This window comes from Staurois parvus, unplaced genomic scaffold (assembly GCF_062004578.1).
Source record: "Staurois parvus isolate SC_StPar_1 unplaced genomic scaffold, SC_StPar_1.0 ptg000481l, whole genome shotgun sequence".
Taxonomy (NCBI): Eukaryota; Metazoa; Chordata; class Amphibia; order Anura; family Ranidae; genus Staurois; species Staurois parvus.
Genome location: NW_028318277.1, coordinates 265,739 through 286,702, shown reverse-complemented (window position 1 = coordinate 286,702; position 20,964 = coordinate 265,739). Strand labels below are relative to the sequence as shown.

At 45.5% G+C, this 20,964-nt stretch overlaps 1 protein-coding gene across 1 annotated transcript in view; it reads left to right on the top strand.

The window, feature by feature from the left end:
- The window catches only part of LOC149452315 (protein diaphanous homolog 2-like), a 766,217-nt gene that overhangs the window by 541,582 nt on the left and 203,671 nt on the right, over positions 1–20,964 (top strand). Inside the window, exons 14-15 of the mRNA XM_089689522.1 lie at positions 8,489–8,607; positions 12,656–12,720. Of these exons, the coding sequence (XP_089545648.1) occupies positions 8,489–8,607; positions 12,656–12,720 (184 nt within the window). The remainder of the gene's footprint in view (positions 1–8,488; positions 8,608–12,655; positions 12,721–20,964) is intronic.

Below are 20,964 nucleotides of genomic sequence, written 5' to 3'. Positions count from 1 at the left end.
ATGCAACCATCACCATTTTTCTTCTCCCTCCCATAAAATGAATTTCCAGCCCCAAGTATCTGTTCCTCCTGACTATTGTTATTTTTATTATTCACCAGCTGACGGCGAAAACGCTTTTATTGCCGCAGCCTGTATGCTAAGTGTATCTCCTCCCGAAAAACATAGGGCCTTGCATTGTCTTATTCTGAATGGATCCTCCAAAACTGGATGATTAGATGAAGGACTATAATTTGATTTGAAATAATTTTACACACATAAAATGAGACTGCTGCTGTAAGAAAAACTATACCTTTTTAGGGGAAAAGCAAAAATCTTTTCCATCACAGTGAACAATATTGGAACTATTTATTATATCCAATACAAGGACTGTTATTAAGCTATAGTAGAGGTCTAAGTGGGTTGAACTCCAATACTTCAGCTGTAGATTAAAGTATATCTTATACCAAACATTTTTTTTATCTTTATTGAATAGAGATTGGTTACTATTGGGTAGAATTCCATTCATTTCCTGTCCTTTAGACACAACAGGAAGTAAGTGGAATGTTCTTCAAATGTCTTTGAAGACCTCATTGGAAGATACCACTTCTGGGACAGTTGTACAAATTGGGATGTCCCATTAAATTTTGTCCTGGTGGCAATGGTCTCCAGGACAAATGGAGAAGGCAGCAATGAAAACTTGAGAGAGGTACTAATCCTTCTGCACCCTACATTCAGCATTAAGAAAATAACATTTTGACTTAAGACACAGCTGCCAACTCCTAAACAGTCCCTCTTGTCTCCATAACTCTCCTCCTATATGTTATGTAGAGATCTGTCTAAATCAGGGGTCTCCAAACTATGGCCCCCCAGATGTTGTACTACAAGTCCCATCATACCTCTGCCCCTGAGAGTCTTGCCTTTGGCTGTCAGAGTCTTGCAAGGCCTCATGAGACTTGCAGTTCCTCAACACCTGTGGGGCCATAGCTTGGAGACCCCTGGTCTAAATAAATGTGCTCTTTTAAGTCATTCTGTACTTACATGTATCCTTCTAAGCCAGCTATTCTCAACCAGAACTCTATGGTCCATACAGAGGTTGCTAGGGGTTCCTTGAGCTGTGGCAGATTGATCTCCAGTTTGATGGTGCCTGCTTAGGTAAAGGGCCAACACCACTTGGCAAAGCCAGAAGCATGATGCCAATTATATTTTTAGCTGTCTTTAAAGGTGGCATCCTGAACCCCACTATAAGAGTTTCTTTCTTCCTTCTTACCACCAATGTAAAGGGCATTTTCCTAATGACCCTCAATTAATTGGTTATAGTAAGGGTTCTCCAAAACCTGAAAATTCTTTTAGGGGGTCCCTCAATGGTAATACTGTTAAGAAAGGTGGAGAGAGTGGTCCACAGCTTCACTTTCTGAGCTGAAGTTAATCTTCTATAGATGCCTACATATGCCTTTAGATATATTGAGCATTCAGGAGTCTATTACTTTGGCCCTCAGCTGGAACCATGCCCTCTATGGTTAATGGGCAACTGGTTTAGGGATCTTAGCGCATCCAGTTTCAAGGCTCCTAGGGCAGGCACTTCTAGGTAGAGAACAGGGGGATAGACTGGAACTTAATTTCCTGGGCTGAAGTCAAAATTTGCATGGTTGGCCCATGTTTCAGGGCTTCTAGCGGGCTTGGTGGTATCTAAAGGTATATGAATGTACATCTAGGTACCTGCTTTACGGTCTCGCTAGGGGCCTTCCAAGTTTAATCCAAGCACAGGTTTAATTTAATTAAAGTGTTTATAATATTCTCAAGTGTACATAATAGTATTTCACTTCAAGGTGTTATCTGACTGGGCGAGGTAGGGGGTCGTGACATCATCCACTCCTCCTGTTCACCTCTTCCAATAAGAGAACACCTTGCACTGATGTTTGCTGAATGGCAAAGGTACTGGAGTGAGCATGTTAGGAATGGACTGGCCAGCAATGGTGGGACTCACCTGCCTTTTGATCTGCAGTACCAGGGCTGGCCAGCGGGTGCTCCCAGCAATCAGAGACTCAACCTTTCAGCCAGCTAACACCTGGAACTGATGATGCTGGGGTATTTAAGGGATGGCCAGACTTGCAGACTCTGCCTTGGTGTTGTGTTTGTCCTGGGCCCTGTATCTTGTTTCTGTTCCTTTGCTGACTTCTCCTGCTCTGATCCTGGCTTGTGACCCTGACCATTCCTCTGTCTGACCCTCTGTACTACGCTGCTTGCTACCTGTTCTGATCCCTGGCTTGTGACCTGGACCATCCCTCTGTCTGACCCTCTGTACTATGCTGCTTGCTACCTGCTGAACCTGGCCTGTGACCCCGACCATTCTCCGCTTGCTCCCCCTGTACCTACCTGCCCAATTGATATTGACCCGGCCTGCCTGACGACGCTTGCTTGTATGTACTGTTATCTGTGGGTGGTTTGGTTTGGTTTGTTTGCACTGTATTATGTTTTAGTATTGCACTGCGTTTATGTTTGTACTGTTAGTGTTAATAAATTATATTGTTTATAACATATCTGAGGTCTGCGTTTCCCTGCTTCAGTCACACACCTCTGGTCATACCTGGGAGCCCTGACATTACACCAAGGCCAATCCTGACCAGAAGTGGCTGCACAGGGAAGCCATCTTGGCTTGTTGATGGGAAGGATGGATCTTGATGAGGTTGAGTATTTATATCTGCTAGTGTTTGATGACAGGGAGTATGCTTATCAAACTCTGAAGGAGTATACCCGGGATGAATTGCTAGAATGTATACGGCTCGCTCATGTTCTAGTAGATCAGGGCACAGAGTTCTCTGAGGTGCAGCCATTGATTGAGGTTTGTGCAGAGTTGGTTTCATCTGGTTCCCCCGAATGCAGGGATGAATTTTTGCCACCATTTAGTGCAGACCAGGTAGAGTCCCTGGTGTGGTTATTAGAGGATGATGTGGGTTACTTTCTGGAGCGTTATTCCACATGTTCACCACAGACACTAAGAGATTGTATAAACGCAGTGCAGTCATTGACCAGACAGACTTTGTGTAAGCTCAGCTTTGTTCAACCCCTACTGCAGACATGGACAGACTTGTTGCACCCAGCCTCAGTCAGCTTACAAAAACCCAGTCCTGTTTCTAACTCTACTCCTGTATTCCCACCAGCTCCTCCAGTTACAGCCCAGTATACTTGGCTATCTACCGCATGTCAGTACCCTATTCCCACTCGCTGCACCTATCCTGCCTTTAACCCTGTAAAAAAGCCCTCTGTAGCAACTGCTCCCTCTCCTGTTCCATCCTCCAGTTTTTCTCTGTCTCCAGCTGCTCCATTCGTTTGCAGACCTGCGTTTACTTGCAGTGCTCCAGTAATTAAAACCAGAAAAAAGCGAAAATTCTTTCCAACCAATACCATCCTGCCAGTATCCAAACCGGTGAACCAGCCTGAAGCCTCTACTCAGCCTGAAGCCTCTACTCAGCCGGATGCCTCTCTTCAGCCGGATGCCTCTCTTCAGCCGGATGCCTCTCTTCAGCCGGATGCCCCTCTTCAGCCGGATGCCCCTCTTCAGCCGGATGCCCCTCTTCAGCCGGATGCCCCTCTTCAGCCGGATGCCCCTCTTCAGCCGGATGCCCCTCTTCAGCCGGATGCCCCTCTTCAGCCGGATGCCCCTCTTCAGCCTGATGCCCCTCTTCAGCCTGATGCCCCTCTTCAGCCTGATGCCCCTCTTCAGCCTGATGCCCCTCTTCAGCCTGATGCCCCTCTTCAGCCTGATGCCTCTCCTCAGCCTGATGCCTGCATTCAGCCTGATGCCGCTACTCAGCAGGATGAACTGATCCAGCCCGACGATCCTATTAGGCCAGTTGACTCGATGCCCGCTGTTGATCCAGATGATCCGGTACCTGATCCAGTGCCCGCTGTCGTGCCAATTGACTCAGAGCCCGCTGTAATGCCTGGTGACGCGGTGCCCACTGCCTTGCCAGATGACCTGATGCCTGGTGACCCGATGCCCGCTGTCATACCTGGTGACCCGATGCCCGCTGTCGAGCCAGACAATCCGGTACCTGATGCCCCGGTGCTCACTGTCGTGCCTGTTGACTCGGAGCCCACTGCCTTGCCAGATGACGCGGTGCCCGCTGTCGAGCCAAATGACCTGATGCCTGGTGACCCAGTGCCCGCTGTCCAGTCAGACGATCCAATGTCTGACCCAGTGCCCGCGGTCATACCAGTTGACTCGGAGCCCACTGCCTTGCCAGATGACGCGGTGCCCGCTGACAAGCCAAATGACCTGATGCCTGGTGACCCAGTGCCCGCTGTCATACCTGGTGACCCGATGCCCGCTGTCGAGCCAGACAATCCGGTACCTGATGCCCCGGTGCTCACTGTCGTGCCTGTTGACTCGGAGCCCACTGCCTTGCCAGATGACGCGGTGCCCGCTGTCGAGCCAAATGACCTGATGCCTGGTGACCCAGTGCCCGCTGTCCAGTCAGACGATCCAATGTCCGACCCAGTGCCCGCGGTCATACCAGTTGACTCGGAGCCCACTGCCTTGCCAGATGACGCGGTGCCCGCTGTCGAGCCAAATGACCTGATGCCTGGTGACCCGATGCCCGCTGTCCAGCCAGACGATCCAATGTCTGACCCAGTGCCAGCGGTCATCCCAGTTGACTCGGAGCCCACTGTTGTGCCTGGTGACTCGGTGCCCGCCGCCCCGCCTGGGGGCCCGAGACCTGTCGTTCCGCCTAAGGGCCCGAGACCTGTCGCTCCATCTGGGGGTCCGGCGCCCGCCGCTCCGCCTGAGGGCCCGAGACCTGTCGCTCCATCTGGGGGTCCGGCGCCCGCCGCTCCGCCTGAGGGCCCGAGACCTGTCGCTCCTCCTGGGGGTCCGGCGCCTGCCGCTCCGCCTGAGGGCCCGAGACCTGTCGCTCCACCTGGGGGTCCGGCGCCCGCCGCTCCGCCTGAGGGCCCGAGACCTGTCGCTCCAGCTGGGGGTCCGGCGCCCGCCGCTCCGCCTGAGGGCCCGAGACCTATCGCTCCATCTGGAGGTCCGGCGCCCGCCGCTCCGCCTGAGGGCCCGAGACCTGTCGCTCCGCCTGGGGGTCCGGCGCCCGCCGCTCCGCCTGGGGGCCCGATGCCTGTCGCCCTGCCTGGGGGCCCGATGCCTGTCGCCCTGCCTGGGGGCCCGATGCCTGTCGCCCTGCCTGGGGGCCCGATGCCTGTCGCCCCGCCTGGGGGCCCGAGGCCTGTCGCCCCGCCTGGGGGCCCGAGGCCTGTCGCCCCGCCTGGGGGCCCGAGGCCTGTCGCCCCGCCTGGGAACCCGAGGCCTGTCGCCCCGCCTGGGAACCCGAGGCCTGCCGCTCCGCCCGGGGGCCCGGTGCCTGCCGCCCCGCCCGGGGGCCCGGTGCCTGCCGCCCCGCCCGGGGGCCCGGTGCCTGCCGCCCCGCCCGGGGGCCCGGTGCCTGCCGCCCCGCCCGGGGGCCCGGTGCCTGCCGCCCCGCCCGGGGGCCCGGTGCCTGCCGCCCCGCCCGGGGGCCCGGTGCCTGCCGCCCCGCCCGGGGGCCCGGTGCCTGCCGCCCCGCCCGGGGGCCCGGTGCCTGCCGCCCCGCCCGGGGGCCCGCTGCCTGCCGCTCCGCCCGGTGGCCCGCTGCCTGCCGCTCCGCCCGGTAGCCCGATGTGCCTCTGCCCGGAGTCCTGCCCGATGTGCCTCTGCCCGGAGTCCTGCCCGATGTGCCTCTGCCCGGAGTCCTGCCCGATGTGCCTCTGCCCGGAGTCCTGCCCGATGTGCCTCTGCCCGGAGTCCTGCCCGATGTGCCTCTGCCCGGAGTCCTGCCCGATGTGCCTCTGCCCGGAGTCCTGCCCGATGTGCCTCTGCCCGGAGTCCTGCCCGATGTGCCTCTGCCCGGAGTCCTGCCCGATGTGCCTCTGCCCGGTGTGCCTCTGCCCGGTGTGCCTCTGCTCGATGTGCCTCTGCTCGATGTGCCTCTGCCCGGAGTCCAGCCCGGTGTGCCGCTGCCCGGAGTCCTGCCCGGTGTGCCAGTCTTTGATATCCCGCCAGTTGCCAGACCCGGGCGGTGGAACATTTTGCCCAGCTAGGACTGTTTGGAGCGTCCTGAGGCCGCTCCTTGAGGGGGGGGTACTGTTAGGAATGGACTGGCCAGCAATGGTGGGACTCACCTGCCTTTTGATCTGCAGTACCAGGGCTGGCCAGCGGGTGCTCCCAGCAATCAGAGACTCAACCTTTCAGCCAGCTAACACCTGGAACTGATGATGCTGGGGTATTTAAGGGATGGCCAGACTTGCAGACTCTGCCTTGGTGTTGTGTTTGTCCTGGGCCCTGTATCTGTCCTGCATCCTGTTTCTGTTCCTTTGCTGACTTCTCCTGCTCTGATCCTGGCTTGTGACCCTGACCATTCCTCTGTCTGACCCTCTGTACTACGCTGCTTGCTACCTGTTCTGATCCCTGGCTTGTGACCTGGACCATCCCTCTGTCTGACCCTCTGTACTATGCTGCTTGCTACCTGCTGAACCTGGCCTGTGACCCCGACCATTCTCCGCTTGCTCCCCCTGTACCTACCTGCCCAATTGATATTGACCCGGCCTGCCTGACGACGCTTGCTTGTATATACTGTTATCTGTGGGTGGTTTGGTTTGTTTGCACTGTATTATGTTTTAGTATTGCACTGCGTTTATGTTTGTACTGTTAGTGTTAATAAATTATATTGTTTATAACATATCTGAGGTCTGCGTTTCCCTGCTTCAGTCACACACCTCTGGTCATACCTGGGAGCCCTGACAGAGCAATTTCCAATGTTCAGTGTAACAGATGGGAAATCACTCCAGCAACATCCAGAAGAAGACCAAGCTGACTGTATGTAGCAACCATAGTGGCTCTCCAGATGTGAAACATGGCATATATACTTTAAATACTCAATCACCTGCAAAGGAAATTAAAAAGAAAAAAAAACTAAACCTAAGGAGCAGAGTAGAGCACTGAGAAGGTTTATTTAAAGTGTTACAAAAGCCAGAACATGGACAAGCAATTATTTTAGTAAATATAAACTGCTAAATACCTTTTCTCATCAGCAGCGTACAGCAGTCTTGTGACTTCTATCAGTATCTGGCCAGCACTGGTTAAAGCTTGTAGGAGGAGTTTTCATTCTCCTATGACTGTACTATGAGGCTGCATGACCCCTGACCCTCTGTCTGGACAGTGCTGATTGGCCCTGTGCCGATCACATGCACCCTCCCAAAAAAAAACAAAAAATGCCCTCATTACAGTGGTGGTCAGAATGCAACCCCTACAGACAGCTAATAAGATTTTTGGTGTCATGATTCTTGCTTTCCCAAATGGTGTTGTTTTGTATTTGTGCAGGTACTGTCACGTACCTGATAGGAGACTGAATTGACGAGGTCGGCCTCACTTGTGTCACTAGCCCTGACCCCGCTGAGGTTGGAACAAAGGGAGTCTAGGGACCAGGGGGACAAGAGCGCCAGTGGTTGTTGCTTGCGGCTCATGCAGGTGGTGACCTTCGTAGGCAGAGTATCCTCTGATTTTGGTACCGTAGTAGCAGACAGAGCAGGTTCTGGGTAATGCCTGATATGCAGCAGATCAGTGTAGGTAGACAGGACAGGAGCAGGGTCATAGGATAGCCAGGGTCATCAACAGTCGTGCAGCGCGGTACAGAATCAGTAGGAAAAGCCAAAGTCAGGAGCAGAGCTGAAGTCAGGAACCAGGAGCAGTAGAGTAATCGGAGTCGGGTCAGGACCAAGCCGGGTCAGCAACAAAGGAATCGTACAGGAGCAAGCAGGACACTGGGGGGAGCTGAAGACCAGTCAGCACTGAACCAGAGCAGAGGCCCTCTTTAAATAGCCCATCTGGCGCCAATCTTCGCCGTGCACGTGCGCGATTGCGCATTCCTGCGCGCCTACGCACAACCGGTAGCTCTTCTGCAGAATCTCTTTCGCGCATGCGTGTTCCCGATCATGATTCTCTTTGCCGGAAATCCCTTACAGGCACTTTTGGATGGGAGTTAGATCAGTTACAGCTTAAGGAACCCCCAGCAACCTCTGGAGCAACCTTTGTGTTCCACGGGACCCTGGTTGAGAATGGCTGTTTCAGAAGTTGCTAAAGGCACCTTGAGCTGTGGCTAATAGACCTCCCATCTGATGGAGCCTGCAGGATCATCACCAGTTGGCAAATCTTATAAACTGTCTGTAAGCATGGCATTCTGACCACCACTGTAAAGGGGACCAGCTTTTGCAATGACCTACAATGTAAGTGGCATTCATCCCACTGATCCACAACTAATATATTTTAGCAGGAGTTCGCTGAGACCTGAAAATTATTTTAAGGGTTTATTTGGGGTAAACTGGTTGTGAAAGGCTGTCTTATGGTATTAGAAAGACACAGTAAGATATATACTATTTATACATTATTGGTAACACTCAACAGAACATTGCAGCTTATAAATTATTTGCTTGGTGTTAATTTATGCATTATTCTCATTTTGTTTAAAATCAGACCTCAGTACTTCAAGGTGCTGGATGAATGTGTTGGCCAGATTGTGTTGCAATGTGGAGGAATGGATCCCGACTTCAAGTACAGAGGGAGGCTGGATGTGGATTTTTCTCATTTAGTGGGTAGGTAACCAAAAAAACCAAAAAAAAAAAAACAAAGTTTGAACTCAAATACTTATACTGATGGCATGCATTTTCATTTTCCAGTTCAGTTGTACTAAATAACATTTGTAAGTCTATTTTTTTAATCACCTGAATCTGTGCAGTCCAAAATTCCCCTCGAACCTGCATATCATGTGTTTGGACCCCAGAGATTTGTACTTAAAACATCAAATACCAGGATGCACCAGGCATGATGAGCTAAGACTTGAAGCCAGGCTGGGTAAATTTGGCTGCCAAGTTTCAATATATTAATTGTTGCACTCAAAATGGAGGTAATGCACACCTGACATTTAAATATGCAATTTACATGAATTGGTAGGGGACTTGTCAGCATTACCTAATTACATTTTTAGTATTTAAAATATGAATATTTAACATTTTTACATTTTTATTCAATACTAAATTAAACACTTTTGGACAACAGATCCAAGAAATGAGCCAATACGGCTGCCCCAAATACATAGACGTTGATGGAACCTACATAAAAAGAAGGTTTTCAAAAACAAAGTGAAGCTATCACTTAGCCCATTCAGGCAAATTTATGGTTTCTCTTGATACTCTTCCCACTGATAATTTAATCTCCCAAACATTTTCTTATTGTTTTTGCATGCCCTGAGATTAAGACACTTTGTAATGCTGTGTCGTAACTTACATGAAGCTATCGAGCTTGGCCCCACCACCGTGCCATAGTGTTTGGACCTGACTGCTGCTTCAATGAGCTACCGATGAATTCTGTAGTCCAGGACTTGGGCGTTTTATAGTTATATTTAGTGTTCTCCATCTTCAAGCTCTGATAAAGAGAATAAATTCTGAACCCGAAAACATAGTGGCAAAGTCTTTTATCAGATCTTATATTGGAACAAATGTATAACTGGACTATTCATTCTCAGTGTGGTGGTTCAGTCTCAGATTCAGTAACAAGCCAAGGAAAATGTGGAAAACCTTTTGGTATGGAAAAGCTGCCAGCCCAGAATTCAGATACCCTGTTCTATACCAATACATGTTGCAATGATACTTGCCTATTTTTTCCCAAATTATTTGACCTGGCTCTGCTGAAGAGAACAGCCAGGACTGGTAGTAAAGATAAGTGGAAGGAAAAATGGGCTTTCAAGGAAACCTGTCTCTTTGGTATACACTTTATTACCAAACGTATTGGGCCAGCCCTCCAAATGGATTCAGGCATTCCAATTACCTCCATGGCCACAGGTGTATAAAATCAAGCACCTAGGCATGCAGACTGCTTCTACAAACATTTGTGAAAGAATGGGCCGCTCTCAGGAGCACAGTGACTCCGGTACCATGATAGGTGGCCACTTGTGCAATAAGTCCACCCGTGAAATTTCCTTGATACTAAATATTCCACAGTCAACTGTTAGGGGTACTATAACTATATACTATACTATAAAGTGGAAGCAACTGGGAACAACAGCAACTCAGCAATGAAGTGGTAAGCCACATAAAATGACAGAGCAGGGTCTGCGCATGCTGAAGTGCACAGTGCGCAGAAGTCACCAACTGTCTGCAGAGTCAATAGCTAAAGACTTCCAAACTTCATGTGGTCTTCAGATTAGCACAACGGTGCATAGAGAGCTTCATGAAATGGCTTTCTATGGCAGAAACAACTTCATCCAAGCCTTAAATCACCATGCCGTGGGGTAAAGCACGCGACCACTGGACTCTAGAGCAGTGGAGACATGTTCTATGGAGTGATGAATCACGCTTCTCTGACTGGCAATCTGATGGATCTATCTGGGTTTGGCGGTTGCTAGGAGAATGGTACTTGCCAGACAGCATTGTGTCAAGTATAAAGTTTGGTGGAGGGGGGATTATGGGTTGGGGTTGTCTTTCAGGGGTTGGGCTTGGCCCTTTAGTTCCAGTGAAGGGAACTCTTAAGGTGTCAACATACCAAGACATTTTGGACAATTTCATGCTCCCAACTTTGTGGGAAGAGTTTGGGGATGGCCCCTTCCTGTTCCAACATGACTACACACCAGTGCACAAAGCAAGGTCCATAAAGACATGGATGAGCGAGTTTGGGGTGGAGGAACTTGATTGGCCTACAGAGTCCTAACCTCAACCTGATAGGACACCTTTGTGATGAATTAGAGCAGAGACTGCGAGTCAGACCTTCCCCTCCGACATCAATGCCTGACCTCACAAATGTGCTTCTGGAAGAATGGTCAAACATTCCCATAGACACCGTCCTAAACCTTGTGGACGGCCTTCCCAGAAGAGTTTAAGCTGTTATAGCTGCACGGGGTAGGCCAACTCAATATTGAACCCTATGGATGAAGACTGGGATGCCATTACATTTCATGTGAACGTAAATTCAGGCTTTCCAATACTTTTGGCAATTTAGTGTATAAAGTGATGGGTGTACCTTAAGGCTGGAATCTAGACAAACAGCTAAGAACAAATATTTGAATTGTATTACTTACCAAAAGACCCAGACATCCCTGTGTCAAGGGTCAGGCTTGGAGACCAGTAGCTATAGCAGCAAAGAGACTCCCATCGAGCATCAGGATAGATATACAGGCAGGTAACCCTGGCAGATGATGAGGGTTCACCTGAGATGTGGGGATCTAAGTCAGGGGCGGACTGAAAACTCATGGGGCCCCCGGGCGATAGGGGATCAAAGGGCCCCTGTGTCCTTGCCAAAACTCAAAAAAGCCTATGAAAAAGGTACCAGGGGCATCTCCTGGGGCCCCCTACTGACCCCAGGCCCTCGGGCAGTGCCCAAGTTTCCAAATGGTCAGTCCGCCCCTGGTCTAAGTACTAACCAGTATTCACCAGAGATCCTGATGGTGGAGATGGATTTTGCTGCTTGTTAAAACCAGGTCTTCAAGGTCACCCCACCAGGAGGTGAACAAGCTGGGGTCCAGTAACTGATATAGCTGATAAGGATCAAACAAAAGCATAGTCAGCAAACAAGCCAAAGGTTGGTAATAAACAGTTGCAGGTTGAGACCAAGCAGAAGCATAGTTGAGGAACAAGACAAAGGTTGGTTTGGAGTTGTAGTAAAGATATGGACGTCAGCAGAAGTGACAAGTGCAAGTAATTGGCTGGAGAGAGCACAATAATCTGGCAAACGGGAAGTGCAAAGGCATGGCTTTAATAGGACGTTCATGGGAGGAGTTCAAGGTTCAAGGCAGGATCATTCAAGTAATTGTCCAGGGGGCTGTTTAGCATCCCAGGTTGCTCAGCAAGAAGAGACATCTCCAGACACAGCAGAGGTTGCAAATTCAGATTCAAGTCCTGACACCCTGATAGATAGCTCAGATCCTTCGGAAGACCACACTGTAGTTCTGCAATAACCCCTTGTCCAGGAGCTGTCCCAGTTTGTAATAAAACAACAAAGGATCAGCAGCACACTCTTAGGATTATCACTCTGCACTCTCTTCCGGTAGGCAATCTTACATTGTTAGACAGACAACAGCTTGCATAGCTCACTATCCTAGTTATGTAGTATGCTGACCAGGGGCGGACTGACCATTTGGAAACTTGGGCACTGCCCGAGGGCCCAGGGTCAGTAGGGGGCCCCATGAGATGCCCTTGGTACCTTTCATAGGCTTTTTTGGGTGTGGTTTGAGTGTGGACGAGGACATGGGCCCCATGATCCCCTATTGCCCGGGGGCCCCATGAGTTGTCAGTCCGCCCCTGATGCTGACTATATGTAATAATACATTGACTAATGTTGACATTGACTAACAACTTTCATGTTAGCAGGTAACTAAATGAAATTGTTTCTGTTTTTTATGTCTTTCTCTTTCACACATATATCTAAAAAAATTATTACGAAGACTAGATTCCTTTTTAAAAGGTTTAAATCTGAATTATTGAAAATAATGCATGTGATCCCTGTGACATCCAATCATCTTTCTCTATTTTCCAGCGCAGGTTATAAAATGATAAAGATGCTCTGATTTTGCTGCTACTTTATAGATCACACAGTTCTAACTACGTTAATAAATGTCGTTAATCGTAGCAATGTCTCTCTCTCTCTCAATAGATGCGCTGGTTGACAAGGCCAAAGTGGAGGAGAGTGAGCAGAAAGCCACGGAGTTCTCCAAGAAGGTGAGGTGATAAATCTTGGGTCTCTGAAGCACAGACAATCGGTTTCCTATGATCGGGACACTTTGAGAAAGGCTTTTTTTTTTTTTTTGCCTCCCCGATTGGAGACGGCTATTGATTTGATGCTCTGGTCAATGTCTTGCAGCCTTTTAATGCGATCCTTGTCAGTAAGAAAAAGGTCAATATTGATGTATCAGGTCAGACTCTTGAAGGAATAGATCATATTTATTTAATTTAAATATCTTACTCGAAGGATAACTATCAGGTGATGTTTCAATGAATTAACTATAGATAAACCCTGATTGTCTAAAATATTGTTGTCAACCCATTGTTTTTTTTAATTTTTGTTTGCCTGAATACTATTCTTTTACTCATGGCATTTCAGGTTCTTAGTGATGACAATGGGAGATTCCATGCTTGATGGGGGAATTTTAATGTCCCCAACCCCCCCCCCCTTTGAGGGCATTCATGCTAGCAGGGGCGGACTGACAACTCATGGGGCCCCCGGGCCCTTGGGCAGTGCCCCAGTTTCCAAATGGTCAGTCCGCCCCTGCATGCTAGTTATTTACAGCTGGTCAACCTATGATAGTGGTCTAAGGTGGACATAGAGACCCTTTCCCACTAAGATATCAGGGTTTGTCTACATGCATTGACTGCACAAGCCAAAATCCTTCCTCCATACTTGCATAGAGAATGAGCCCAACACTGTTTTGATCTATACAATGACCTGGATACATAAGCTTAAAACATGACATAAAGAAAATTTTGTACAAAAAAAAAGAAAAGAAAAGCGTCGGCCTTGGCTTCAGATGCTTTCGGTAGAGGCGGGTGATGTCACCAAGCAACGCATTCTGCTTGTAGGATGTTGTGAAGAACATTGACGTCCCCTGCCCTTCCCGGAGGTACTGAAGAGAGCTTTTTTTTTTAACATTTATTTGTAATTTTTTTTTTCATCATGTTTTGTGCTATTTGTATTGGGGGGTTGGCTATCTACAAAAGATTTCTTGCATATTCATGGAAGGACTGCTGTGAAAGAAAACTGCATGCAACATGTTCTCCTTTTGCCTGGTTGCCTGATCTACGTGGCAATGAACATAGAGCAATACACTGCGAAGGAATATAAATGCAAAGGTGTGGGGACATGGTAGGTGTGTGTGTGTAATATAAATTATATATACAACCACACTTGGGTATATTCCGTGATCCCGCAGCTTCCCCTGTCCGAACACCACCCACGGACCACACCCTTGAAATCCCTCAGGAAATGGACAGCACCCAGCTCTTAAGACAGAAAGCCAACTCTTTTTATTGTACACAAAACACAGGATATATACAGAGGGCTGGGAAAGACAACCAGGAACAGGAAATACATCATCAGCCCGCCCTATCAGTGGGAAGGGCTACAGGGAACCACCCCAACCAACCCAAGACACAGAACAATGGGATACAGCCATGCGGCAAAGGACATTGACCAACCCCCACACCAATACACAAACAGTACATCCCATAATAGTTTGCTGGACAGGAAGGCACAGCACCATGGGGGGGAGCACATGGCAAACAAACAATGGACAGCCATGTGGCCTAGACAAAGGACAACACACAAATGCACAATACTGGGACATTCACATGTACACCCTGTACCCTTAAACAGGCACAGGGTGGGTTAAACATAATGATTTGGGGAGATGATACAGGGGTCCCCCCACCCCCAAAAGTCACTCCCGTCACATATATATATATATATATATATATATATATATATATATATATATATATATATATATATATATATATATATATATACTCACCAGCCACTTGATTAGGTACACTTATTCAATTGCTTGGTTACACAAATTAGTAATCAGCCAATCGCATGGCAGCAACTCAATGCATTTAGGCATCTAGACGTGGTGAAGAAGTTCAAACCGAGCATCAGAATGGGTACGAAAGGGGACTTAAGTGACTTTGAACGTGTCATGGTTGTTGGCACCAGAGGGGCTGGTCTGAGTATTTAAAAAACTGCTGATCTACTGGGATTTTCAAGCACAACCATCTCTATGGTTTACAGAGAATGGTCCAAAAAAGAGAAAATATCCAGTGAGTGGCAGTTGTTTGGAGGAAACTGCCTTGATGTTGTCAGAGGTCAGAAGAGAATGGGAAAACTGGTTCGAGATGATAGAAAGGCAACAGTAACTCAAACACTCGTTAGAACCAAGGTATGCAGAATAACATCAATGCACAACACGTCGAACCTTAAAGCAGATGGGCTACAGCAGCAGAAGACCACACCGGGTGCCACTCCTGTCAGCTAAGAGACGAAAATGGAAGCTACAGTTCGCACATGCTCACCAAAATTAGACAATAGAAGATTGGAAAAACATTGCCTGGTCTGATGAGTCTCTCAATTTCAGCTGCGACATTCAGATGGTAGGGTCAAAATTTGGCGTAAACAACATGAAAGCATGGATCCATCCTGCCTTGTATCAATGGTTCAGGCTGGTGGTGGTGGTGGTATAATGGTGTGGGCGATAGTTTCGTGGCACACTTTGGGCCCCTTAGTACCAAGTGAGCTTTGTTCAAATGCCACAGCCTTCCTGAGTATTGTTGCTGACCATGTCCATCCCTTTAGGACTCCAGTGTCCCCATCTTCTGATGGCTCCTTCAAGCAAGATAATGAACCATGTCACAAAGCTCAAATCATCTCAAACTGGTTTCTTTGTACATGACAATAAGTTCACTGTACTCCAGTGGCCTTCACAGTCACCAGATCTCCATCCAATACAGCATCTTTGGGATGTGGTGGAATGGAAGATTTGCATGATGGATGTGCAGCTGACAAATTTGCAGCAAATGTGTGCTGCTAGCATGTCAATATGGACCAAAATCTCTGAGGAATGCTTCCAACACCTTCTTGAATCTAGGCCACAAAGAACTAAGGAAGTTCTGAAGGCAAAATGGGGGTCCAACCCGGGCCTAGCAAGATGTGCCTAATAAAGTGGCCTGTGAGTGTATATAAAGTATATATATGAGTTGCCTATTGTATTAGACAAAACTTGCATCAATCTGGTGGGCTACCATCACTACCTAGCATACAATTCAAAACCAAGAAAAGACTGGGAGTGAAATACAATAATGGAGTGTTTTTATTCCAAGAATATCCTCATGTAGCACAATTAACTGAAAACATAGGAATGATGGTTGTGAACCTGAGGAAGGACAGGGACTTCCCAAAACTGTTATTCCTATGTTATCTTCATGCAGTATAATATACTAAAAACATAGAGGAAGGGCAGGAAGGTGAGGAACATGGGTGGACTGACCATGTGGAAACTCTGGCACTGCCCAAGGGCCCGGGGTCAGTAGGGGGCCCCATGAGATGCTCCTGGTACCTTTTTCATAGTCTTTTTTGAGTTTGGGCAAGGACACAGGGGCCCCATGATCCCCTATTGCCCGGGGGCCCCATGAGTTGTAAGTCTGCCCCTGGTGAGGAAAGAAAAGAGGAAGGTGAACTGGGGGAAGAGCAGAGACTTCCCGAAACTGTCATTTCTATGTTGTCTTCTTGCAACATAATAGACTGAAAATGTAGAAATGACAGTTGTGAACTTGAGGAAGGGAGGGGACAATTCACTGTGCTACATGAAAATTTTTTTGTATTAAAATTTTCCTTTATTGCATTTCGATCCCAGTCCCTTCTTGATTTTGGGTAATATACATATAGTGTATATGTGTGTGTATGTATATATAGTTTACCTTTGAAAGTCCCCTTGAACGTTTTTAAGTCTGCGGGCTTATGAAAGGTGTGCTGGCGCATGTAGTTTACTGACAGCCAGTGAGATACTATTTAAAAAACTGAACCGTGCCTAATAAGGCCGTGGTAGCCCATGCCGACAGCCCAACCGCCATTTTCCGAGTGACATTTTGGCGAGCTCTATTTTTAAGTGACAGCTTTGAAATATTTCAAAGGCACTTTAGATGCTCAGCGCGAGCAGCAGGGAGAAGTGAGGGGGTATCGGTGCAAGGAGGCCGCGAACAGCCGCACCAAACAATGGCTGACATAACATTTCTCCAATTCAGGAGGCTTCCTACCGAGTTTATTATAGAAACCTCAAATACTTTCAGAACTTAACTCTCTTTTTTTTTTCTTTTTTTTCCTTTCCTCTTCCTTGTTCAGATTAGGAAATGAAAATCTTCTAGCATCAAAACAGCCAAATAAGTTTTTTCAGTAACTGCGGCTCAAGTTTCATCTGCAGTCCAGCTGGATTTCACATATAAAAGGATTCCGGCTCTCTGAAGGGTCAAATGCAGATCTTAGATCTAGTATATAAGCACTTTGGTGACAGACACAGGCAACTTCAAACAGACTGATAGAGAAGAGGATTTTTATTTTCAACTTCTTAATGTAGTATAAAGTAGTTTTAATGTTTTATTAATATACAGTGAGTATGTGTGTGTATATATATATATATATATATATATATATATATATATAATATATACCGGTGTATATATATATACACATACATATACATATATACACACACATATACGTATATATATATATATATATATATATACATATATGTACATATATATATATATATATATATATATATATATACACACATATACAGTTGCAAGAAAAAGTATGTGAACCCCTTGGGATTACGTGGAGTTTTGCATGAATTGGGCATAAAATGTGCTCTGAACGTCATCTAAGTCACAAAAATAGAAGAACACAGTCTGCTGAACATAATACTACACAAACATTAGATGTTGCCATGGTTTAATTGCACATAACATGTAAACATTCACAGTGCAGGGAGGAAAAAGTATTTGAACCTTTGGACTTAATAATTGGTTGACCCTCCTTTGGCAGCAATAACCTCAACCAAATGTTTCCTGTAGTTGCAGATCAGACCTGCACAACGATCTGGAGTCATTTTGGACCACTCCTCTTCACAAAACTGTTTCAGTGTAGCAATATTTCTGGGATGTCTGGTGTGAATCGCTCTCTTAAGGTCATGCCACAGCATTTCAATCGGGTTGAGGTCAGGACTCTGACTGGGCCACTCCAGAAGGCGTATTCTGTGCTGTTGCAGCCATTGTTTTGTTGAATTACTTGTATGCTTTGGGTCATTGTCCTGTTGCATCACCCATCCTCTGCGGAGCTTCAGTTGGCGGACAGATGGTGGTACATTTTCCTGCAAAATGTCTTAATAAACTCTGGAATTAATTTTCCCATCAATGACAACAATCCGTCCAGGCCCTGAGGCAGTAAAGCAGCCCCAAACCATGATGCTCCCTCCGCCATGTTTCACAGTGGGGATGAGGTTTTGATGTTGGTGTGCTGTGCCTTTTTTTCTCCACACATAGTGTTGTGTGTTCTTCCCAAACAACTCAATCTTGGTGTCATCTGTCCACAGTATATTTTGCCAGTAGTGCTGTGGAACATCCAGGTGCTCTTTTGCAAACTTCAAACGTGCTGCAATATTCTTTTTGGACAGCAATGGTTTCCTCCGTGGTGTCCTCCCATGTACTCCATTCTTGTTTAATGTTTTCCTTATTGTAGATGTGTCAACAAAAATGTTAGCATGTGCCAGAGATTTCTGTAGGTCTTTAGCTGACACTCTGGGATTCTTCTTTACCTCATGCAGCATTCTGCGCTGTGCTCTTGCAGTCATTTTTACAGGACGACCACGCCTAGGGAGAGTAGCAACAGTGCTAAACTTTCTCCATTTGTAGACAGTCTGTCTTACCGTGGACACATGAACATCAAGGCTCAAGGAGATACTTTTGTAACCCTTTCCAGCTTCATGCAAGTCAACAATTCTTGATCGTAGGTCTTCTGAGAGCTCTTTTCTGCGAGGCATGGTTCAGATCAGACAGTGCTTCTTGAAACCAGTAAACCCAAAACAGGTGTGTGTTTTTTAAGGGCAGGACAGCTGTCAGCAACACATCCAATATCATCACACTGATTGGAGTCAAGGTTGGCTCACTCCTGGCTCCAATTAGCTCTGGGAGAAGTCATTGAGCTAGGACCTCACATACTTTTTCCTCCCTGCATTGTGAATGTTTACATGTTATGTGCAATTAAACCATGGCAACATCTAATGTTTGTGTAGTATTATGTTCAGCAGACTGTGTTCTTCTATTGTTGTGACTTAGATGACGTTCAGAGCACATTTTATGCCCAATTCATGCAAAACTCCACGTAATCCCAAGGGCCCAAGGGGTTCACATACTTTTTCTTGCAACTGTATATTTGTGTGTGTATTTATATATATATATATATATATATATGTATATACGTCAATGTGTATATATGTATGTGTGTGTATATATGTATGTATGTATAGTAAGTGTGTGTGTGTGTGTGTATGTATATATATACATATATACATATACACACGCAGTATATAGGTATACATATAGTTAGTGACGAGTACTGAAATATATTTTGTTTTCAGTGAGATAAATATGAATAATTGCAACTAAAGATTTAATCTATACCATTTGCTATCAGAAAGTGAACAATTGCATAACACACAGAGCTTAGTAATATAACTAGAAAATAATATAAAAAGGCAGTCTTTACTTATTTTCAACATTTTTTTTTTTTTTTGCATTCTGTCTTTATTAACATTTACAAAACAGGTACATAAATAAAACAATAGAGACAAAAAAAAAAAGCAAAAACCACTTAAGATTTCCTGTAAACTGAATATTGCCAACTAGGGTTCTCTGAGAGGGGATATGGTTAAACAATTGCTATTTTCAACACTCAAAATTGACCAAAACTATTGCCATTTCTCTTTTAAAGAATATTTAAAACTTATTTATTGTTCATTTCAGGTACTTATATAGCGCCATCAGTTTACGCAGCGCTTTACATATATATTGTACATTCACATCAGTCCCTAACCCTCGAGGGGCGTACAATCTAATTTAAAACTTAAATTGAATTATTTTAGATTTTTTTTCAATTAATTTAATAAATGAATCACATTATTCAATTTAATTAGATTGAATTTATGTATATGTTTTTAAATTTAATTACTTTAGATTTTAAATTGAATTTTTTTTTGTTATTAATATAGTTTCTTAAATTTTCGTTTAATACAAATTTTAATTGAAATTTAATTTAAATTGAAATTTAATTTAAAAGCATGAATTGCACTTGTTTAACAGTTTGTGGAATGTGTATGTGGAAGAATATTATATATATAAATCTGAATATTGCCAACTAGGGTTCTCTGAGAGGGGATATGGTTACACAATTGCTATTTTCAACACTCAAAATTGACCAAAACTATTGGCATTTCTCTTTTAAAGAATATTTAAAATTTATTTATTATTTATTTCAGGTACTTATATAGCGCCGTCAGTTTACGCAGCGCTTTACATATATATTATACATTCAAGTCAGTCCCTAACCCTCAAGGGGCGTACAATCTAATTTAAAACTTAAATTGAATTATTTTAGATTTTTTTTTCAATTAATTTAATAAATGAATCACATTATTAAATTTAATTAGATTGAATTTATGTATATGGTTTTAAATTTAATTACTTTAGATTTTAAATTGAATTTTTTTTGTTATTAATATAGTTTCTTAAATTTTCTTTCAATACAAATTTGAATTGAAATTTAATTTAAATTGAAATGTAATTTAAAAGCATGAGTTGCACTTGTTTAACAGTTTGTGGAATGTGTATGTGGAAGAATATTATATATATAAATCTGAATATTGCCAACTAGGGTTCTCTGAGAGGGGATATGGTTAGTAATTGTGGTGCAAACGGGAAGAAAAACATTTACATATGTCAGGCATTATGATGCAATGACAGGAGGTGGGCTAAGACACAACAGCCTTCCAAAGACTACCAGCGATCTTAAAGTTAGGTGGACTCAACCAGTTAATCTCAGTGCCTAGTTTCGAAGAACAGGAAAATTGCATATTTGCATTCTCTTACCTTGAAAAGCAAAAATACAATTCTTAATTCAGGTTTATTTAAACAATAACGTTGTTGGCTTTAATGATTTGCACCCAAAGTGGCCCTACAGCTTATCTCTGCTCACAGGATAGTCTATTGGATGGGCCCAATTAAAATGTAGATGGGTTAAATATGTCTCTAGGGATGAAAAAAGTGAAAACAGAGCTTACTATCAAACACAGCAACTTACAAATCACTGCTAATGAAAGGAAAAATATTTAATTTTATATTTATTATTAAGATTCTGCC